At 35.7% G+C, this 16,550-nt stretch overlaps 3 protein-coding genes across 8 annotated transcripts; 1 reads left to right on the top strand and 2 right to left on the bottom strand.

Moving 5' to 3' along the window:
• Window positions 1-1,999: 1,999 nt before the first annotated feature.
• Window positions 2,000-10,084, bottom strand: LOC140957040 (DExH-box ATP-dependent RNA helicase DExH15 chloroplastic). Of its 6 annotated transcripts, none has more exons than XM_073414103.1 (17): window positions 9,581-10,084; window positions 8,805-8,980; window positions 8,609-8,722; window positions 8,165-8,273; window positions 8,003-8,089; window positions 7,381-7,499; window positions 6,596-6,743; window positions 5,910-6,509; window positions 5,557-5,835; window positions 5,234-5,440; window positions 4,041-4,397; window positions 3,568-3,804; window positions 3,256-3,476; window positions 2,968-3,067; window positions 2,745-2,891; window positions 2,449-2,554; window positions 2,000-2,147 (listed from the first exon to the last, which is right to left on the bottom strand). In XM_073414103.1, the coding sequence occupies exons 1-16, from the start codon at window positions 10,046-10,048 to the stop codon at window positions 2,456-2,458; spliced, it is 3,468 nt and encodes a 1,155-aa protein (XP_073270204.1). In that variant the 5' UTR covers window positions 10,049-10,084; the 3' UTR covers window positions 2,000-2,147; window positions 2,449-2,455. The 6 variants fall into 6 exon arrangements, 5 of the variants coding, with proteins under 5 accessions (XP_073270204.1, XP_073270203.1, XP_073270206.1 ...); XM_073414102.1 differs by having other exon boundaries at window positions 2,081-2,147; window positions 2,422-2,554; XM_073414105.1 differs by lacking the exon at window positions 2,000-2,147 and adding an exon at window positions 9,073-9,152 and having other exon boundaries at window positions 2,187-2,554; window positions 9,581-9,708.
• Window positions 10,085-12,897: 2,813 nt separating this feature from the next.
• On the top strand, window positions 12,898-14,324 carry LOC140957491 (probable galacturonosyltransferase-like 9). Its single transcript, XM_073414780.1, has one exon. The coding sequence runs from the start codon at window positions 13,038-13,040 to the stop codon at window positions 14,205-14,207; it is 1,170 nt and encodes a 389-aa protein (XP_073270881.1). The 5' UTR covers window positions 12,898-13,037; the 3' UTR covers window positions 14,208-14,324.
• Window positions 14,325-14,951: 627 nt separating this feature from the next.
• Window positions 14,952-15,806, bottom strand: LOC140957803 (germin-like protein subfamily 1 member 1). The gene has a single exon (XM_073415194.1). The coding sequence runs from the start codon at window positions 15,787-15,789 to the stop codon at window positions 15,127-15,129; it is 663 nt and encodes a 220-aa protein (XP_073271295.1). The 5' UTR covers window positions 15,790-15,806; the 3' UTR covers window positions 14,952-15,126.
• Between the last annotated feature and the right edge of the window lie 744 nt (window positions 15,807-16,550).

The raw sequence follows: 16,550 nt of genomic DNA, 5'->3' as shown, positions 1-16,550 counted from the left end.
CGATTCTCTGTTTTTAACAGAAACAATAAACTTCTAAAATCTTGGGCTGATTTAATACGGAAGATCTCAGACAAGAAGAAAACAGGAACATTGAACGATGTATAAGATTGTCTGTTGAAGAACAGGGTAATTTTGTTAAGATTAATAATCTCTTAATAATGATTAACAACACATCATGTAGTGCCGACCATGATAATTGTTATGGTTTCATTCTTCATTATAGAGGTTTTACTGTACTACGAGTTTGAATTTTTTGCAAAATAGATTGATATATTGGTAATATTCGATAAATTTTATTAGTTTGAAATTCTATAATTCAATTTAATTGAATAGCAAAAAGAGTGATCGCTCAATTATATTTAAAATTTTATATTGGATATATTTTTTGCCAAAATAAAAATAATAAAGTATATAGGTTTTAAAAGGATATATTTTATGTTTTAGAACTTAAAAAATACATATTTAAAGAAAAAATTGTTTAACTAGTTAAATAAAAATATATTATTTACTTTTTAAAAATGCAAGTAACATTTCAATGTAAAAAAAAAATTTCTTCGCAAAAATGACGCGGCCTCTCAGCATGAATAAATGAAAGTAATTACATTGTTGTATTCAATGAAATATTATATTCGGTTATTTAATTAGAATAAGTCTACGGTCTCACGAATCTTTATCTGTGAGACGGATCAACCCTACGGATATTCACAATAAAAAATAACACTCTTAGCATAAAAAGTAATATTTGTTCCTGGATAACCCAAATAAGATATCTGTCTTACAAAATATTACCCGTAAGATCGTCTCACACAAGTTTTTGTCATTTCATTAACACGATTTGTATGAAGAATGAAATATTAATTGATTATACATATTTTTTTCATCCAATGGCTAAATTAAAATATTAAGATTATTAATCATTATGCTACTAATATATAGTATTTTTAGAATTGGACCGACTGGTTCAATCGTGAATCAAAAGTCCAATATGGACATCGTCCAAAAACTGATTTACCTATTAAATCGATCAAAAATCAGTATTGAACTGGTCAAACTGATCGGACCGAAATTAAACTGGTCAAACCGATTGGACCAGTTCATAATTTTTTTAATTTAATTTTAAAATTATTCTTTTTTGTTACATATATAATTATTTGAATTTTACACTTTGCTAAAAATATTATTTTAATAGTTTTATAACTTATTTGAATTTTAAACATTGGAAAAAAATTTATTATTTATATACACATTTAAAATATTTAGAATTTATAATATATTATTTAATACATTTTATTATTATTTTATATAATATAACAAGGTTTCAATCCAATCATCCAATTGAACCAATCCGATCATTCCGTTGAACCGATATTTTAAGATGCACACCTTTGATCAACAGTCCGGTTATGAAAACATTATNATATTGTTTTCATAATATATATAAGAAACGTGTAATCAAAGGTCGAGTCGAGATAGTCTTTCATTCAATTCAATGAGATTCTTCACAAAACATGGTAAGTCGCGAAAGACAAATCCAAAACAAAAAAAATGAAAATTTTCAAATGCAATAAATAAAAAAACATGTTCATCAACTCTGCGAGGGTAACTTGTACGCTTCTAAAGGAATGGGTATGTATAGTAGAGCTAATGAGTGTCATCCCTGTCCAGACAATGGCTTCTTTCCCTACAGGCAATGGGGTAAGTGGGCTTCCACGAAACAACATNTCATATTTATATCAGATATTCTTTGTCATTCATATACTATTACTACCACATACATGTATATGTATATATACAAATGCGTGCACGCACTCGCGTGTTCGGAATTTCACTGTTTTTCTGTTTTTTTTTCCAGAATCATATTTTAGTACACAAAAGTATTCGTCTCAAAACAAGGAGACGAAACCAGTGCGTCGGAATTTCACTCTTTTTCTGTTTTTTTTTTTTTTTTCCAGAATCATATTTTAGTACAAATAAGTATTTGTTTCAAAACAAGGGGATGAAATCATTTTATTATACAACACTTACGTAAAAACGGATTTTTCTAAAAAAAAATTACGGCAACGTTATGTAATTTATTTTATGTAAAATAATGGGGAATGGGGGGTGGCTCCATATTTGACAGCATGAATGAGCATGGGCAATTTGATCTGCATAATATAAAAATGGAAAAACAAATAAGGGGGACATTATTTAGAGCAACTTTGATCATCTTAACCATTTCTTTTCTTTATGCTTGGGATTTTTCCAGCCCACATGTTCCCCTTCCCCATTATTTTAGATAACAGAAAATGAACTCGTACCCACATGATAAAAATGGGAGTATAATAGAATTCCTATTTATTTAGTTTAATAAGAAATTTGATTTCTCTTTATGCCAGTGGCTCAAATTTCTACATATATAGTTGTATGCCTGTAACTTACCTTAGGACTTGAAGCAATACCATTTACCTGGAGCTTATCCCACCAATTCACTTATCGGAGGCCGATCCATCACGCTTGCTGCTTTCACTGCATTGCTTTGCAGCAGAGGGTCGATATCTGGTAACTTGGGTACCTGCATTCAGTATAATAATACCCAGAAGATTCCAGAAAAGATTAGAGAATCAGTTCGTTCATCAGGACTTGGATTTTGAAATTGCGTTAAAACAAGTGAAGGGAAATATAAATGAAACAAGAAATGTAAGCAAAAAAGATGCAGAGAAGTGAATTCTCAATGGTGGTAAAATAATACTGAGAACGTGTACCTGAGCTAACAGGTCAATTGTTCTCCTTAAAAGCCGAGCTAAATCTCCTTCATCCATGGCACAGTCCAACATAATTTCTTTCCAAGTTAGGCCAGAAGCCCAAGCTTCAACCATGCCTGAAAATTGGCTATCCAAGCAGCATAGGATCTGTAAAACGTTGCCGTGTAAAGCTCCATATAACTACGAATTAAAACACATATTCCAGTAAATACCATGAAATTACCTTCACCCCATGCTTTTCCTGGAGTTGTAGTAGTGAGCTCTTTTGTTCATCCAGAAGAGTTATTACATTCATGACAATAGTCGAAGCTTCGTAAATGTAGCTGAAAAATCGAAACGACAAATGATCAAGTGTCATTCTCAGAGGTGAAATAGACAAATAGAATGTGCGAAGTAGTTAAAATGAAATGGGCAGGTTGGATAAAACATCACTTTACCATTGATCAAATAATCAAAATAACATGCAATACTGCTCCACTTACAGAAAAAAGAAGAGAGAAACTACAGACACCTGTTATTTTTCCATGGTCGAACTTTTATCCCTTCTGATACTACACTTCCGCAGACAGCAGCAAGCTGTGCAGGTTTCAGGTCAAGAAGAATTTTATTCCTCAGAACCATTGCTAACCAGAGTTCGTTTTCTCCACGAATTGCGGCTGCAGTTTCACCAAGAGGAAAAATAACATGTGTGTTGACATCCAATGCCCGAATTTCATGTATGATATTGCTTATCTGGAAGGCATCAGAAAAGGGAATAGCACCCGTTTTTCAGGGGAAAAAAATTGATTAAAATTCTGTTAGTTTTTAGTGTATCGTCGATCACCTGCAGAAACTCTTTCCAACCAGATGGCTCAATTTGTTCTATGCGACTAATCAACCGTCGTGACCTAGCCTTTAAGCGTCGTATCTTCTCTTGGGTAAACTTCGCTATATCTATAATCTTCTTGTAGTCTCTAAAGCCTTCCGTACGTGCAATCTTTTTCTTCAGCCGCGAAACTCTGTTCCTTTGGTCCTTATAGAGTTCTACGGTGTTTTGGTATGTTTCAGAGAACACTACAACCTTTTAACAAAAGAAAAGATGAAACATTTAACTTTATACAGGTTTAACTGAAACTTTAGCAGAAACCCATGCATAACAAGTAATTTTAGTACCCAAAACCGGTTAATTTCACAGACAGAGAAACTATTTCAACATATAGCTCAGACGGAAAAGGTTGTCTCATTGCATAGCATGCTGCCACATTTGAGGCCCAAAAATATGCTTTGTTAGGTGAATTTTGTAAGATACTGGATTACCTGATCATCTTCAGAAAGACTACTCAGTACTGGTACATTCAGACTCCAGGACCACGTCTCAAGAGAACCTTCCATGCTCCAAAGACCACCAAACTCAGATTCTGCAACCTTTTGCCACTGCGTCTCTTCCTTATCAAGCAGAAGCGTCATTATTTCACGTGCCAAAGCGTCGCCTTTAGCCAGGGCAACATTAGGAAATCCACTTCGATAGACTGCTTTGATCCACTTCTCTGTGAAAAGGTACCAAGAATTATCTGAACTGAGAGCCACATGGTAAGAGGGTTCAATCTGATGTTCAGATTTGGTTTCGTCTAAACAAAAATCTTTATTTAATGCAAAAGAATCATGCTCATGAACCTGCAAGGAGGGTAGGCAACAAATTATAACAGAGATCTTAATAAAGAATGTAAAAGTTCGGTAACACATCGAACTAGAATGTGCTGGAAATAGATGAATTCTTTTACTTTAATCATTTAAGTCAAAATCATATCTATGGACTTCATGCCGGAGAACATGACAATTCAGTGCTGAATGACATGTTTGCAAATATTTTGATATGGTGAGAGACTTGTATGAGCATTAAACCATCTTCAAGGCAACAGAAGCCACCGCCAACCAGAGACTAAGTGGTAAGATGAAAGAGGAATGATTAGTAGAATGCAAAATCTAGCAGATACAAACCTAATGTGCTTCAGAAAGATGTTTCAATAATCACGTGCAAAGGTGTACGATCGAGTGTTCGCCGCTTTATCAACAGCTATAGCTAATGGTAATAGTACCGTTTCAATATTTTAAATTGTACAGCAGCTCAAAAGTCACGTTTCGATTGCTCTCTAGAATAGACAATTATTGCACCCTAACAATCTCCCTCCAAATAACTGTTCTCCTTACAATCAATAAAAATCGAACTCGTGACATTGGCTTTGATACCAATTGTAAGACCAAGTATTTGTCGTTTTACCAAAAACTTTAGCTAGTCATAACAATGTAACTCCCATATTTAATATTTTAAACCGTACAACAATCCAAATATCACGGTTAGATAGCATAGGCAATTATTGAATCATAACAAAAGGTTCATGGGCTATGCGAGAACACAGATGGATGGCACTAAGTGATTTAGCGAAGATGTGACTAAGATTTTCCAAAGTCAACTGCAAGGGAGGAAGAAGGTTTCATAAAGTCAAGCTTACCATATTATTTACTTTTGAAGTGTTTAAAGAATCAACCTTCCCCAAGTACACAGCGGGGATTAGATGTTGAAGACCATCTGAATCAGTATGTTCCAGGCACATAAAAGGTAAATGTTCAATTCCAAGTTCCTCAAGTAAAGGTTTCAATGAAAAAATTCTCTCAAGTTCCATCCTTCTCCGTAATTCGCTTCTGAGACGTTTTTTATCCTAAGAAGGAAATAATTGTGATTAGCGCATCCATAATAACGAAAAGTCAAGATGATAGTTTTCAACAGTCAGGAGCGACAGAAAAAGTATTCAAGAACTGTAAGAAACAGAAATACCCGTAATTCTTCCTGAAGATCGGTGATCTCCTTATAAGCTGATGGTGACAGTAGTTTTCTGCTTTTCTTATCAATGGATTCATCTGTAATTTCTGAAGTCAGCATCTGTATTTCATTTTGTATTCTGGAGAGCTCCTCCTTTGCAGTTAGCATGACATTGCTTCCAACATAATTTCCAAAACTTTGCTCAACTAACTTCCTTGCTTCTTCCAATGTCCGACCAGATTGTGAGACATCCCCATCACCAGGTTCAGGCGATCTCCGAGTAACTTTAGCACCCTGCAGAACTTTGACACATGAACTCCATATCACCAAAATAACTTGGTCAAAGTACACAAAGATTAAAAAGATACCGCAAGAAGATTGAGCACCATCCCATACGATGCTGTAAACTGCGACACAAGAGGTTCAAGTCCAGAAAAGAGAACTTTGCAACATTCTTCAGCCCCTTCATATGAAGTCTGGACGAGAACAGCATGACCCCTTTCATCAATGCCTCTACGGCCAGCACGTCCTGCCATTTGCAGCAGTTCATTCGAACTTAAAAGAGTGCGTCCACTTTCAGTCCTTTTGCTCAGAGATGAAATAACTGCTGTCCTAGCAGGCATGTTAATTCCAGCAGCAAGAGTTTCCGTGGCAAAAACAACCTTCACAAGTCCCCTTTGAAACAACTCTTCAATGAATGATTTCCAGAGTGGAAGACAACCAGCATGATGTGCTGCAACACCTCTCAGAAGACCTTTCACAGCTGATTCTCTCATAGCATCAGGATATTGAAGACGGAACCTCTTCAAAGCCAATTCTACTTCAGTCATCTCACATTCATCCAATAGCTTGCACTCTTCAAGATACTGAACAGCAACATCACATCCTTTTCTGCTAAAGATGAACCAAACCGCTGGAAGCATATCCCTTGCATTAAGATGCCACAATGTGTCCATAACCTGGGGGACCTACCATAACAATAAAAAAATGGGGAAAAAAGAGATGTGACGGATATAAATTATTAATTAAGGACAAAAACAGGGTTAGTCAATACTTGTGAACGGCGGATAGAACTCATGTCATTCTTAGAACTTGAAGGCAGATCATCATCATATCTTCTTGATTTCCTTCTTCTAGAACGTTCATTCTTGTATGAATTATCCCCTGATGAATCGAGCTGTGTAGTTTTTAGTGAAAGCATCCTGTTTCAGACCATAAGACACAGAAAGCCATTGGATTTCTTCCAGGATAGAGATCACGATGATTAGATTGGCAGGAAGTAATTATTCCAGTTACACAACGATGTTGAAACATCTTATTTCATTAAGAGAAAAAGAGAGGAAACCAAATGTTGCAAACCAACGGAAAAGTTTTGATGTAGCTCATCGCACGGCAAGATTGCTACTCCAAAATTATCAGTAAACATAAAAAAGGAGTGGGACTAAAGGACAACAAATTTAATTTAGGTTCGAATCCCTGAAACATAAAGGTCGTTATTCCTGCTGCAGATTCAGAAATATCTAATCGACGAATGAACCAGAGCAGACAGTCACTATGATAAGTACGGTTTAAAACTTTGAAATTTCTGTTTTCAGCATTTAATTCATTCAATGATTTGGCAGGCTTTGAAACTTCTATATTTTATAAACATACTGTGGAGGAAGATCATGCAATTACAAATGATACACCCAAGCAGTCGAGAGCAATGAGATTTGCTAGAATTTTCCTGCATTGCCAATGGAGTGCATTCAATTGGATAGCTTCCGAAAAAAGGAGAGGCGTTATTTAAGCCGGCTATAGCACATAATAAACAGAGTGAGAGCGATGGTATATAATCACCTATTCATCCCGGTGCCTTTCTCATTAAGAAGCGGTAACAGTTCTGTCTTTGTTGAAAAGTGCCAAGTCAATGGAACTGGACGCTTTGATGAGGTTACAAGCTCAGTCTTTCCATGAATCTAGGGACGGCAGCAACAAATAAAATGGGATGAAATAAAGAATAAATTAAAGTATATAGATGTCCATTAATCCAGTATTCTCGTGCTAATAATTTATTACCTAGTAGCTTCAATGCAACCACAAAAAGGCGTCACGGTTTTAATTTACCCAGTGTACTTGCACACTCAACTCTTTGAGTCATACAATTTTGATTCACGGATTAAAAAAAATTCATAACTAGCTGCATCTTATCTTCAACACACATCTTGATATGACACAAAAAAACGTAGATGTTCACTGGACACGAGAAAACTCAAATCTACAGATGAAATTACAAGTCTTTCTGCAATCTGCACCACATACGGAAAGCTGCTTTCAAGTTTTGACAGCGGTTCAACCAGAAATAGAAAGGTAGGAAGTTGAATATTTTGAAATAAGAAAGTTATAATAAACTCCAAGAAGAGAACAAATTTGTTGGTAATATAGCAAAGAAATGAAAAGTAAACACCAGCAGCTGCAGTACCTGACCAATCCAACCAGCCAACTCATTTGGATTTGCCACTGTTGCTGACAGACAGATGAGTTGAACATCTTTGGGGCAATAAATAACCTATGTGAAGATAGCACCAATTAACAACATATTCAATCAGTAATATTACAAACTTCTTCAGGAGAAACTACTCACAATCTCTTCCCAAACGGTACCCCGAGATATGTCACTCAAATAATGCACTTCATCCAAAACAATCACATCCACATTGGAAAGTGCACTTTCGGAGGAAGCCAATCCAACACTGCATGAGAAAATTTATCAATTAAAATGACAAAAAAAGAAAGACGCAAATCCTCAGTTTTAATTAAAACCAAACAAAGTGAGTGAAAAGGACCTGGATCAAACACTTTGACAGAAAATAAAGACAATGAGATTTCTGCTATAAAGGTACTATGAAAAAACTTATTATCAAAAGTGAGTGAAGGAACAAAATACTTGACAAATGTGAAGGTTGGGGTACTCTATCAGCCAAAAATATCAATAGTGACTTTCATGCCCTATTCTCCGTTGGAATAATCATATGAAGAATATCTAAAAACAGACCAAGTAAATAAACAGTCGAACTCTCTGATGCACCTTCGATACAGCATGTTGCGCAAAATCTCTGTAGTCATAATCAAAACCTGAGCATCTCTGTTAACTGCAGAATCCCCAGTAAGAAGGCCGACATCTTTATCACCAAATGTCTCACTGTAAATCACATATCAGAATTGGAACCCATTAATGTCCCAAAATTAGCAGAAACAACTCAAACAGTCTCAACTTCACTTACCGAAACTCGCGAAATTTCTGATTTGACAAAGCCTTGAGAGGAGCAGTATAAAACAGTCTCCTTCCTCGGGCTACGGTTGCGACAGCTGCGGACTCAGCAACCAAAGTTTTTCCGCTACTAGTTGGTGCAGAAACTACAACTGAAGAACCTCTCAAGAATGCTTGAATTGCCATCCGCTGCAAAAATAGAGTACGTACCTTCACACTTTCTTTACGTGCACAGCGTAGCAAAGACATGCTGTGCCTTCAATGCTCACTCCAAAGATTACCTATTCATGCTATCATTGTACTTTATAATGAATTAACTTTCATGAACTAGTGCCGGAAAAATTCTGTTGCATGCATAACGCTGCTCGAAAAGTAAACAACCAATATAATTTATAACTCAAAGATATTCCCTCATGTATGGTCAGCTCCTCACCAAAACTAAGCACTCGGAGCTTACAAAAAATTTAAATTTTCACACTATCTATGGTTCAGCCAAAAATATATGAATCACACAGTTCAAATTTTCTTTGTAAAACATCACTTACTTCGATAATCTCCTAATTATCAATAACAACATTCGTTAAGACACGGACATAGCACAGCCTCAAATCTCCATTACTACAGTTACAGACTTGAACAAGTGCATTGCAAATAAATCAACAAAAACACCAGGCGATTGCATCTTCCAGTTGACAACTGAAAATCTAGCAAAAATTGAAAATTAGATATTCATGGGCGTTGCTTTTTTGAACAAAAAACGAACCCGCTCGTAAAATCGTATAATAAAACCTGAAATTTATCGATTCTGAAGCTGTAAATGGAGGACAACTCCTCTACATCAATGATCTCCTCACCGTACTCCCGTACTGCACTCCGAAGCCTCTCGACTCTCTGCCACTTCAACTCCTCAATCCTCGATTCCCTACCAACACTATCCTCTGTAACGCAGTCGTCATCGTATTCGTCTTGTTCACCGTATTCACCAAATTCTCCGGAGACAACCTCGTATTCCTCGGCCGCCACGTCATATTCTTCATCATCCACATCCGTTTCTGCTTCATTATCTTCGTCGGAGAGCTGAGACGAGGACTCACTGGGGAAAATTGACTTGGGAAATTTGTAGCGAATTCTGAATTGGAGATTCTCCGCAGAACGAAACGATTTTGGAAATTGGAAGTGGGGAAATGGTCTGAATAGAGGGAAAGAAGAGTAGCTTTGTAGAGTGAGAGACGATTGCGAGAGAGAAAATGCTGTCATGGCGGGAGTGAAATCGATTGTGCCTGGTCCCCGTTTTAGCGCAACAAGATAATGAAACATTTCAATTCTAGTCCCCGAAGTTATCAAGTTTTCAATTTGACCATCTTTCTATTGTTGTTATTATTTAATTACTTTTTTATTGAAACATTATTATGAGTTTATTTTTTAAAATAAAATGTGATTAAAAATAACTTATTAATATATATAAAAAAAAGTACATATATTTTTACAATATTGACCATAGATTTTTTTTACAATTTTGCTACATACTATTAAAACTCCACAAAAATCTAACAATTTCATAAAAATCTATTATTTTTAAAAAATTATTACAAGTCTGAATTGAATACATTTATGTTAGTCATGTTATTTGACCGGGTCGAACAAGATTTAACGGTTTTTGAATTATAGAGTATTACAACCAAAACCAATCGGATAACATACCGGATTACATTGGTTTTGGATTGACTAGATTGATTGTATAAGTTAATCCAAAACCGAGTCAAAACGAAATTGGTTGCCTCGAATTTGACCGGACGATTGACCGAATTAGAAATGAGCATGATTGAGTTGGATCAGAGTGAAACCAACTTTTTTTTTATCTTCAATAAATATGTAGTTAAACATGTCATTTTATTTGAAAATTATATATATTATTTGTTATATGTAGAATTACAAGTGACAATTGTTATCGAGAAGTGCTCGAAATTAATTTTTCATAAGCCGTTTCGGACCGAATTGAAGTCGTTTTTGGATCGGAACAGAGCAGATCATGTTATCTGATTGGATTGGTTCATATTCCAAATCAAGTTTTTTAAAAAACAAATCAATTCAATTAGAAAAACGGATTTTGTTCGACCCTTAACCACATTAACCGATTCATATTGAACCGAATTATGCAGTATAGGTTTCAGACCGGTTTTATATCAACCAAATTTGTTAGCCATGACTACGTAGACATCAAGTCCCAAATTAATTTGGATCCTTGATGATGAATTAAGCATCGATTTTTATTTTTTGTTTAAAAAACCTAGTCATACTTTTAGTTAAGGTTATTGGAATATGTTTGTACCTTAAACATTTACAAAACATGAATTCATTTTAAAAACTGTAAATAAATTTAAAATAGTACATACATTTTTAAATTTGATAATTTTAAACTATTATTTTATTATATTATTTTTTAAATACGTACATTTGTGCCATTGGAAGATATAAGGCGAATAGCATAGGATAAGGAAGACCCAGAATAGGTGGTCGAACGAAAGGGATCGAGCACGTGATGACGTGGCGCCAGACTGATTGCAGCTACTGTGATCCAGCTACCACCTATTTCGCACCGTTTTTAAGTTAAATGGCTGCCTACCACAACTATGCGCTTTTAAATCGAGCCTGAGTCAAAATCGACTTGAACCAAATACAAATCGAGAAGGCCGTGAATAACTAACTGTTTCTTGACTACGATAAAAGCCATTTCCAGAGTTTTTTCTGAAAACCCCCACGGTCAAGTTTATTCATCAACCATGCATGCAGCACTCGGTGGAGTTATCCAATCAAACCAGGTTGTGCATGTGCTTGCTAAAAAGGTTACATTAATGTAAAGTAAATAAGATTACATTATTTTATTAACTACTCAAACAATTAATTTTTATATTAACGTAGAGATAATTTTAATAAAATATTAGTTTCATTAACTTTATTTAATTAGATTAAATTATTTGTTCTAATAATAAAATAATTTTTATTAAATTTAAGTGTAAGATTTTTTCTTCATAATTAATTTATGGATAAATAATTCTAGAATAAAATAATATGAAATATTTTAAGAACGTTTGTTTTTAGAGTTAAATTTAAAAATTGAGCAAAAACTTGTGTGAGACGGTCTCACGGGTCGTATTTGTGAGACGGATCTCTTATTTGGATCATCCATGAAAACATATTACTTTTTATGTTAAGAGTATTACTTTTTATTGTGAATATAAGTAGGGTTGACCCATCTCACATATTAAGATCCGTGAGATGGTCTCACATGAGACTCACTCTTAGAATTTATAGATAGAATAACTACTTTGTATTTAATGAAAGAAATGTATTATTTTGAAGTTAAAATTGCAATGAGATAACGCAATAAGTTGGAGATGCCGTTGCTTTTGCAGTTTGCTCCAAATTAAAACATATCAATAAGCATTTCAGTTTAAAATAATTATTTTTAAAATATAATAAACAATTGTCTCTAATTTCAGTAAAATACATGCTCAAGAAAATAAAATTCTTGGATTAGCAATTTAATCTCCTTTCATTATGCTGAAGAAAATAAAATTGATCGCTTTAAAGCTATAATTATTTTTGGCAAATTCGCCATGAGCATCTCATGCAGGTAGAAATGTAACCGCTTTTGGTTTCGTTTGAAATTTATTCTTTACCTAATCACAATTATGGTGCGAAATTCTATCATGTATATATATTTTATTAAAAGTGCGAATGTGTTGGGTCGGATCGAGCAATAACACTATTCAAAAATTACTCAATCCGAACCCGAGCTAACTTGAAATCTCTCCATGCGGAGCCGAATCAATCAGATCAACTCCATTAATCTGATTTTGATTTTTTTAAAAAAAATTAAATAAATTCAAAAAAAATAATAATAATTTAATTTAAAATTTTTGAATCAACTCGGATCAACCCACGTTGATCTGAATCTAACACAATACAACACAATCCGATCATTTTTTTTCGTGTCAGTTATCGGGTTCAAAATAACCCGAAAACTACAAATTCAAACTTGCTTTTTTTCGACTTCATCTGTATCAAATTGATAGATTGTATCAGATTTTGATAATGCCTTTTACTCTCGTTTTCTTCTTTGAAAAGCTCTCCTCGATCTTTCTACATTCCTCCCAGGCTGTCAAGTCAGTATTGCAGTTCTAATTGAATTTTTACTGCACAAGATCCCATTCAAAAGCCATTCTTCTCAGGAACCCTGGGAAAAATGGCCGTTTCAAGATTTTCCACTTCAGTTTCATGCGTAAGATTTCTGATCTTGTTTCTTTGCTGCCCATCGATGTGTCTCGGTATTCGTTTCTTACCCAACGGTGCTTCAGCGGAACAGGGTTTCAACGGCATTAATTACTTCTTCTCCGAGGCCCCGGAGTACCGCAACGGCGTCAACTGCCGTTCAACGGCATCGTCTTCCGACGGATTATCACACTGCGATGCGTCTTTGGTTCACGTGGCGATGACCCTTGACTCCGAGTACCTCCGTGGTTCAATGGCGGCGGTGCACTCAGTCCTCCGCCACGGATCGTGCCCAGAGCAAATCTTCTTTCACTTCATCGCCGCCGAGTTTGACCATGCCAGTCCTCGGGTACTGACCCGACTCGTTCGATCCACATTCCCCTCGCTCAACTTTAAAGTGTACATTTTCCGAGAAGACACAGTCATAAACCTCATTTCCCCATCCATACGCTCAGCTTTGGAGAACCCGTTAAACTACGCCAGAAGCTATCTGGGGAACATTCTTGACCCGTGTGTCCAACGAGTCATCTATCTTGACTCCGATCTTGTACTGGTTGACGATATCCACAAACTCTGGGAGGTCAACATCCCAGAAAAGAAGGTGATCGGAGCGCCGGAATACTGCCACGCGAACTTCACCAAGTACTTCACACGTGCTTTCTGGTCCGACCCGGTTCTGAGCCGCGTGTTCGGGTCAAGAAACCCGTGCTATTTCAACACGGGTGTTATGGTAATGGATTTGGACAAGTGGAGGCAGGGTAAGTACGAGAAGAACATCGAGAATTGGATGGAACTGCAGAGAAGGCACCGGATATACGAATTGGGTTCGTTGCCTCCGTTTTTACTCGTATTCGCTGGGAATGTGGAGCCCATTGATCACAGGTGGAACCAGCACGGGTTAGGTGGTGACAACGTGGCGGGATCCTGTAGGGCGCTGCATCCTGGTGCAGTGAGCCTGCTGCACTGGAGTGGGATGGGGAAACCTTGGGTTAGGCTTGATGAGAGGAGGCCTTGTCCATTGGATTATCTTTGGGAGCCTTATGATTTGTACAAGCCTGATCAGCTGAGGGTACAACCTGGAGTGCAGCATCGACACTTTGCCTCATATGCAAATGTTGTTGGATTTTCTGGTTATTTGTTTTGAACGTGTTTTTTGTATTGATTCTTTAATAGTTTTGAAATTACAGAAAAAAAAAATTGCATTTGGGCAACGTGTAACCTTACATTTTTCTTTCTTGAACTTGTTTGTACATTTTGATTTGGTAAAGCAATTTGGTTCCGAGATTGTTGTTTCCGTTTTTTTTTAGGGAAGACAAAAAATTTGGGTTTGGTGTAATTTGTGAAGGGACTTGATTATTTATTTACTTACCCAAATCATTAAATATGGCAATTTAAATTAGTTGACCGTCATTTAAAAGCAAAGATACAAAAAAGTGAGAGTGATTTACCTTTTCTTGGATTGTGTACTTTTTAGAGGTCTTGCATCATTCAAATGGTTTCTTCTTCTTCTTCTTCTTGTTTAGATGAATTAGATCCAACATCATTGTCTATCGGGTTTGGCAAATTCACTTTCCATCATAGCTTCTTGTTTGACACGTGGATAACGGATGAATGTCACCGAAATACCATATGGTTCTTCATCCAATCGAAAATCCGAAAATGACCAATTTGTTGTTATTCATCGGACGAACAACTATATATTTTATTCAACGTTGTTCTATTGGATTGATTCAGATTATAAAATTAAACCCAACAACATTTTCATTTCTTAATAATAAAAGTCACCTTTTAAATATATATCAACGCGCGTCTTTACTTTAATATTTTGTGTTATATTAATTTCGATTGAACTAAGCCATCACCAGTAAGTTCAAACAAAACGGGACCTTCACTATTTCATTTCACAAACACAAGCTTTCCCACTCAATGCAAATTACATAATAATCATTTCAATTTTCATTATTTTATAATACGTACATAACACGTACGTGCATGAAAGCATCCAATTAATAAAAAAATTTCCCAGCAATCAAAAGACAAAGATATAATAAATAAATAAATGTTCATCCTCCGAGGTTCTTTCTGATTCTAACGACATCTTGACCATTTACCTTAAACCCCTTCTTCAAAACTTCATCCGGCATGAGGGGTTTCGACGTAAATGTGGCTATCGATGAAATTTGTGCCCCTGGATTCTGACTACTTAATCCGGACATGGTCAATGCTGGGTTCACAAAGTCAAGGTTATACAAAAAATGAATTAGGCCTCTTGGAAAGACAAAACAATCACCAGGTCGTAATTGTTGAGTATAAAGACGATCGTTCGTATCAACAAAGCCAACTAAAAGTGAACCCTCGAGTAGAATGGTGACTTCTGATGCTCGAGGGTGAGAATGAGGCGGCACGAGACCGTTACTCGCTATGTCGATTCGTGCCATGACCAAGCCAAGAGTGTTGAGCCCGGGTAAGCTATTAGCGTTAGTGAGGGTAATGTTGAATCCAAATTGGTTCATATCACCTGGCTTGGATAACGCAGATGTAGCGAAATGGGAAGCCAATGTTTGGTCTGGGTTTATGCATGGGACGCCATTGGAGAAGAAATTTTGAGTTTTTTTGGAATCCGCAACACAATAGTCATGAAGTGGATCTAGATCAGATTTTATAAAAACAGTGTTATAAGATAGAGCCAATATAAGTTTGAAAAGCGAAATATAGTTGATTTTCATGCTAAATTTTAAGTGGATTTTCATGTGGGTAAGGTAAGACTTCATGGTTATGATCGTAGTTTATATCGAAAAAATTGAGTAGCTTCAGAGCATCGGAGGAGGATGCAAGAAGGCAAGTCACGGTGGATTGAAAGTTAAACAAAAGGCATACTCCTAAAAAATAGGAAGTTAGGTGGAGTGTCTACGTCATAATCCGGCCTAAAAATTATTTGGTATGAGGTGTTAAATTATTTATTTTTTTAGACATCAAAAAAACTCGTCGGGTTAACTCGGTCTGAAGAATGAGATTGAACGTAAAACGTTTGGGGCTGATGGTTAAGGTCGGGATAAGATAAATATGAGAGTAAAGTTTTCGCAACGGAGCTGTATCTTGTCTCGGGACACTTTCTCTGAAACTTGCTATGGAGCATGTTAATTCAAAGGATAAACGAAAATGAAAAAATATACACAAATTACACGGTTAAAATTACAAATTCAGTTTAAATTTAAATGAAAATCAATATTTATTTCAACCTTGTACACGTTATTTTTCAATTAGTTACTCCGTCCAATTAAATTCCCTGGTCCACACGTGCCCCACACACTCCATTGATTAATGTGTTTTTTTTCTTATTTATTAATTGTTGTCAATTGTTCATTTTAAATTGAAAATTTCCGACTAGTTACGTGACGAATATAATTATTTTTCTATTACAAATTAGAGTGAATGAACAANGTCGTATTTGTGAGACGGATCTCTTATTTGGATCATCCATGAAAAC

This window comes from Primulina huaijiensis, chromosome 14 (genome assembly GCF_012295235.1).
Source record: "Primulina huaijiensis isolate GDHJ02 chromosome 14, ASM1229523v2, whole genome shotgun sequence".
In the NCBI taxonomy this organism is placed as follows: Eukaryota; Viridiplantae; Streptophyta; class Magnoliopsida; order Lamiales; family Gesneriaceae; genus Primulina; species Primulina huaijiensis.
The sequence above is the reverse complement of the archived record's forward strand: the minus strand, read 5'-3'. Positions and strand labels throughout refer to the sequence as shown.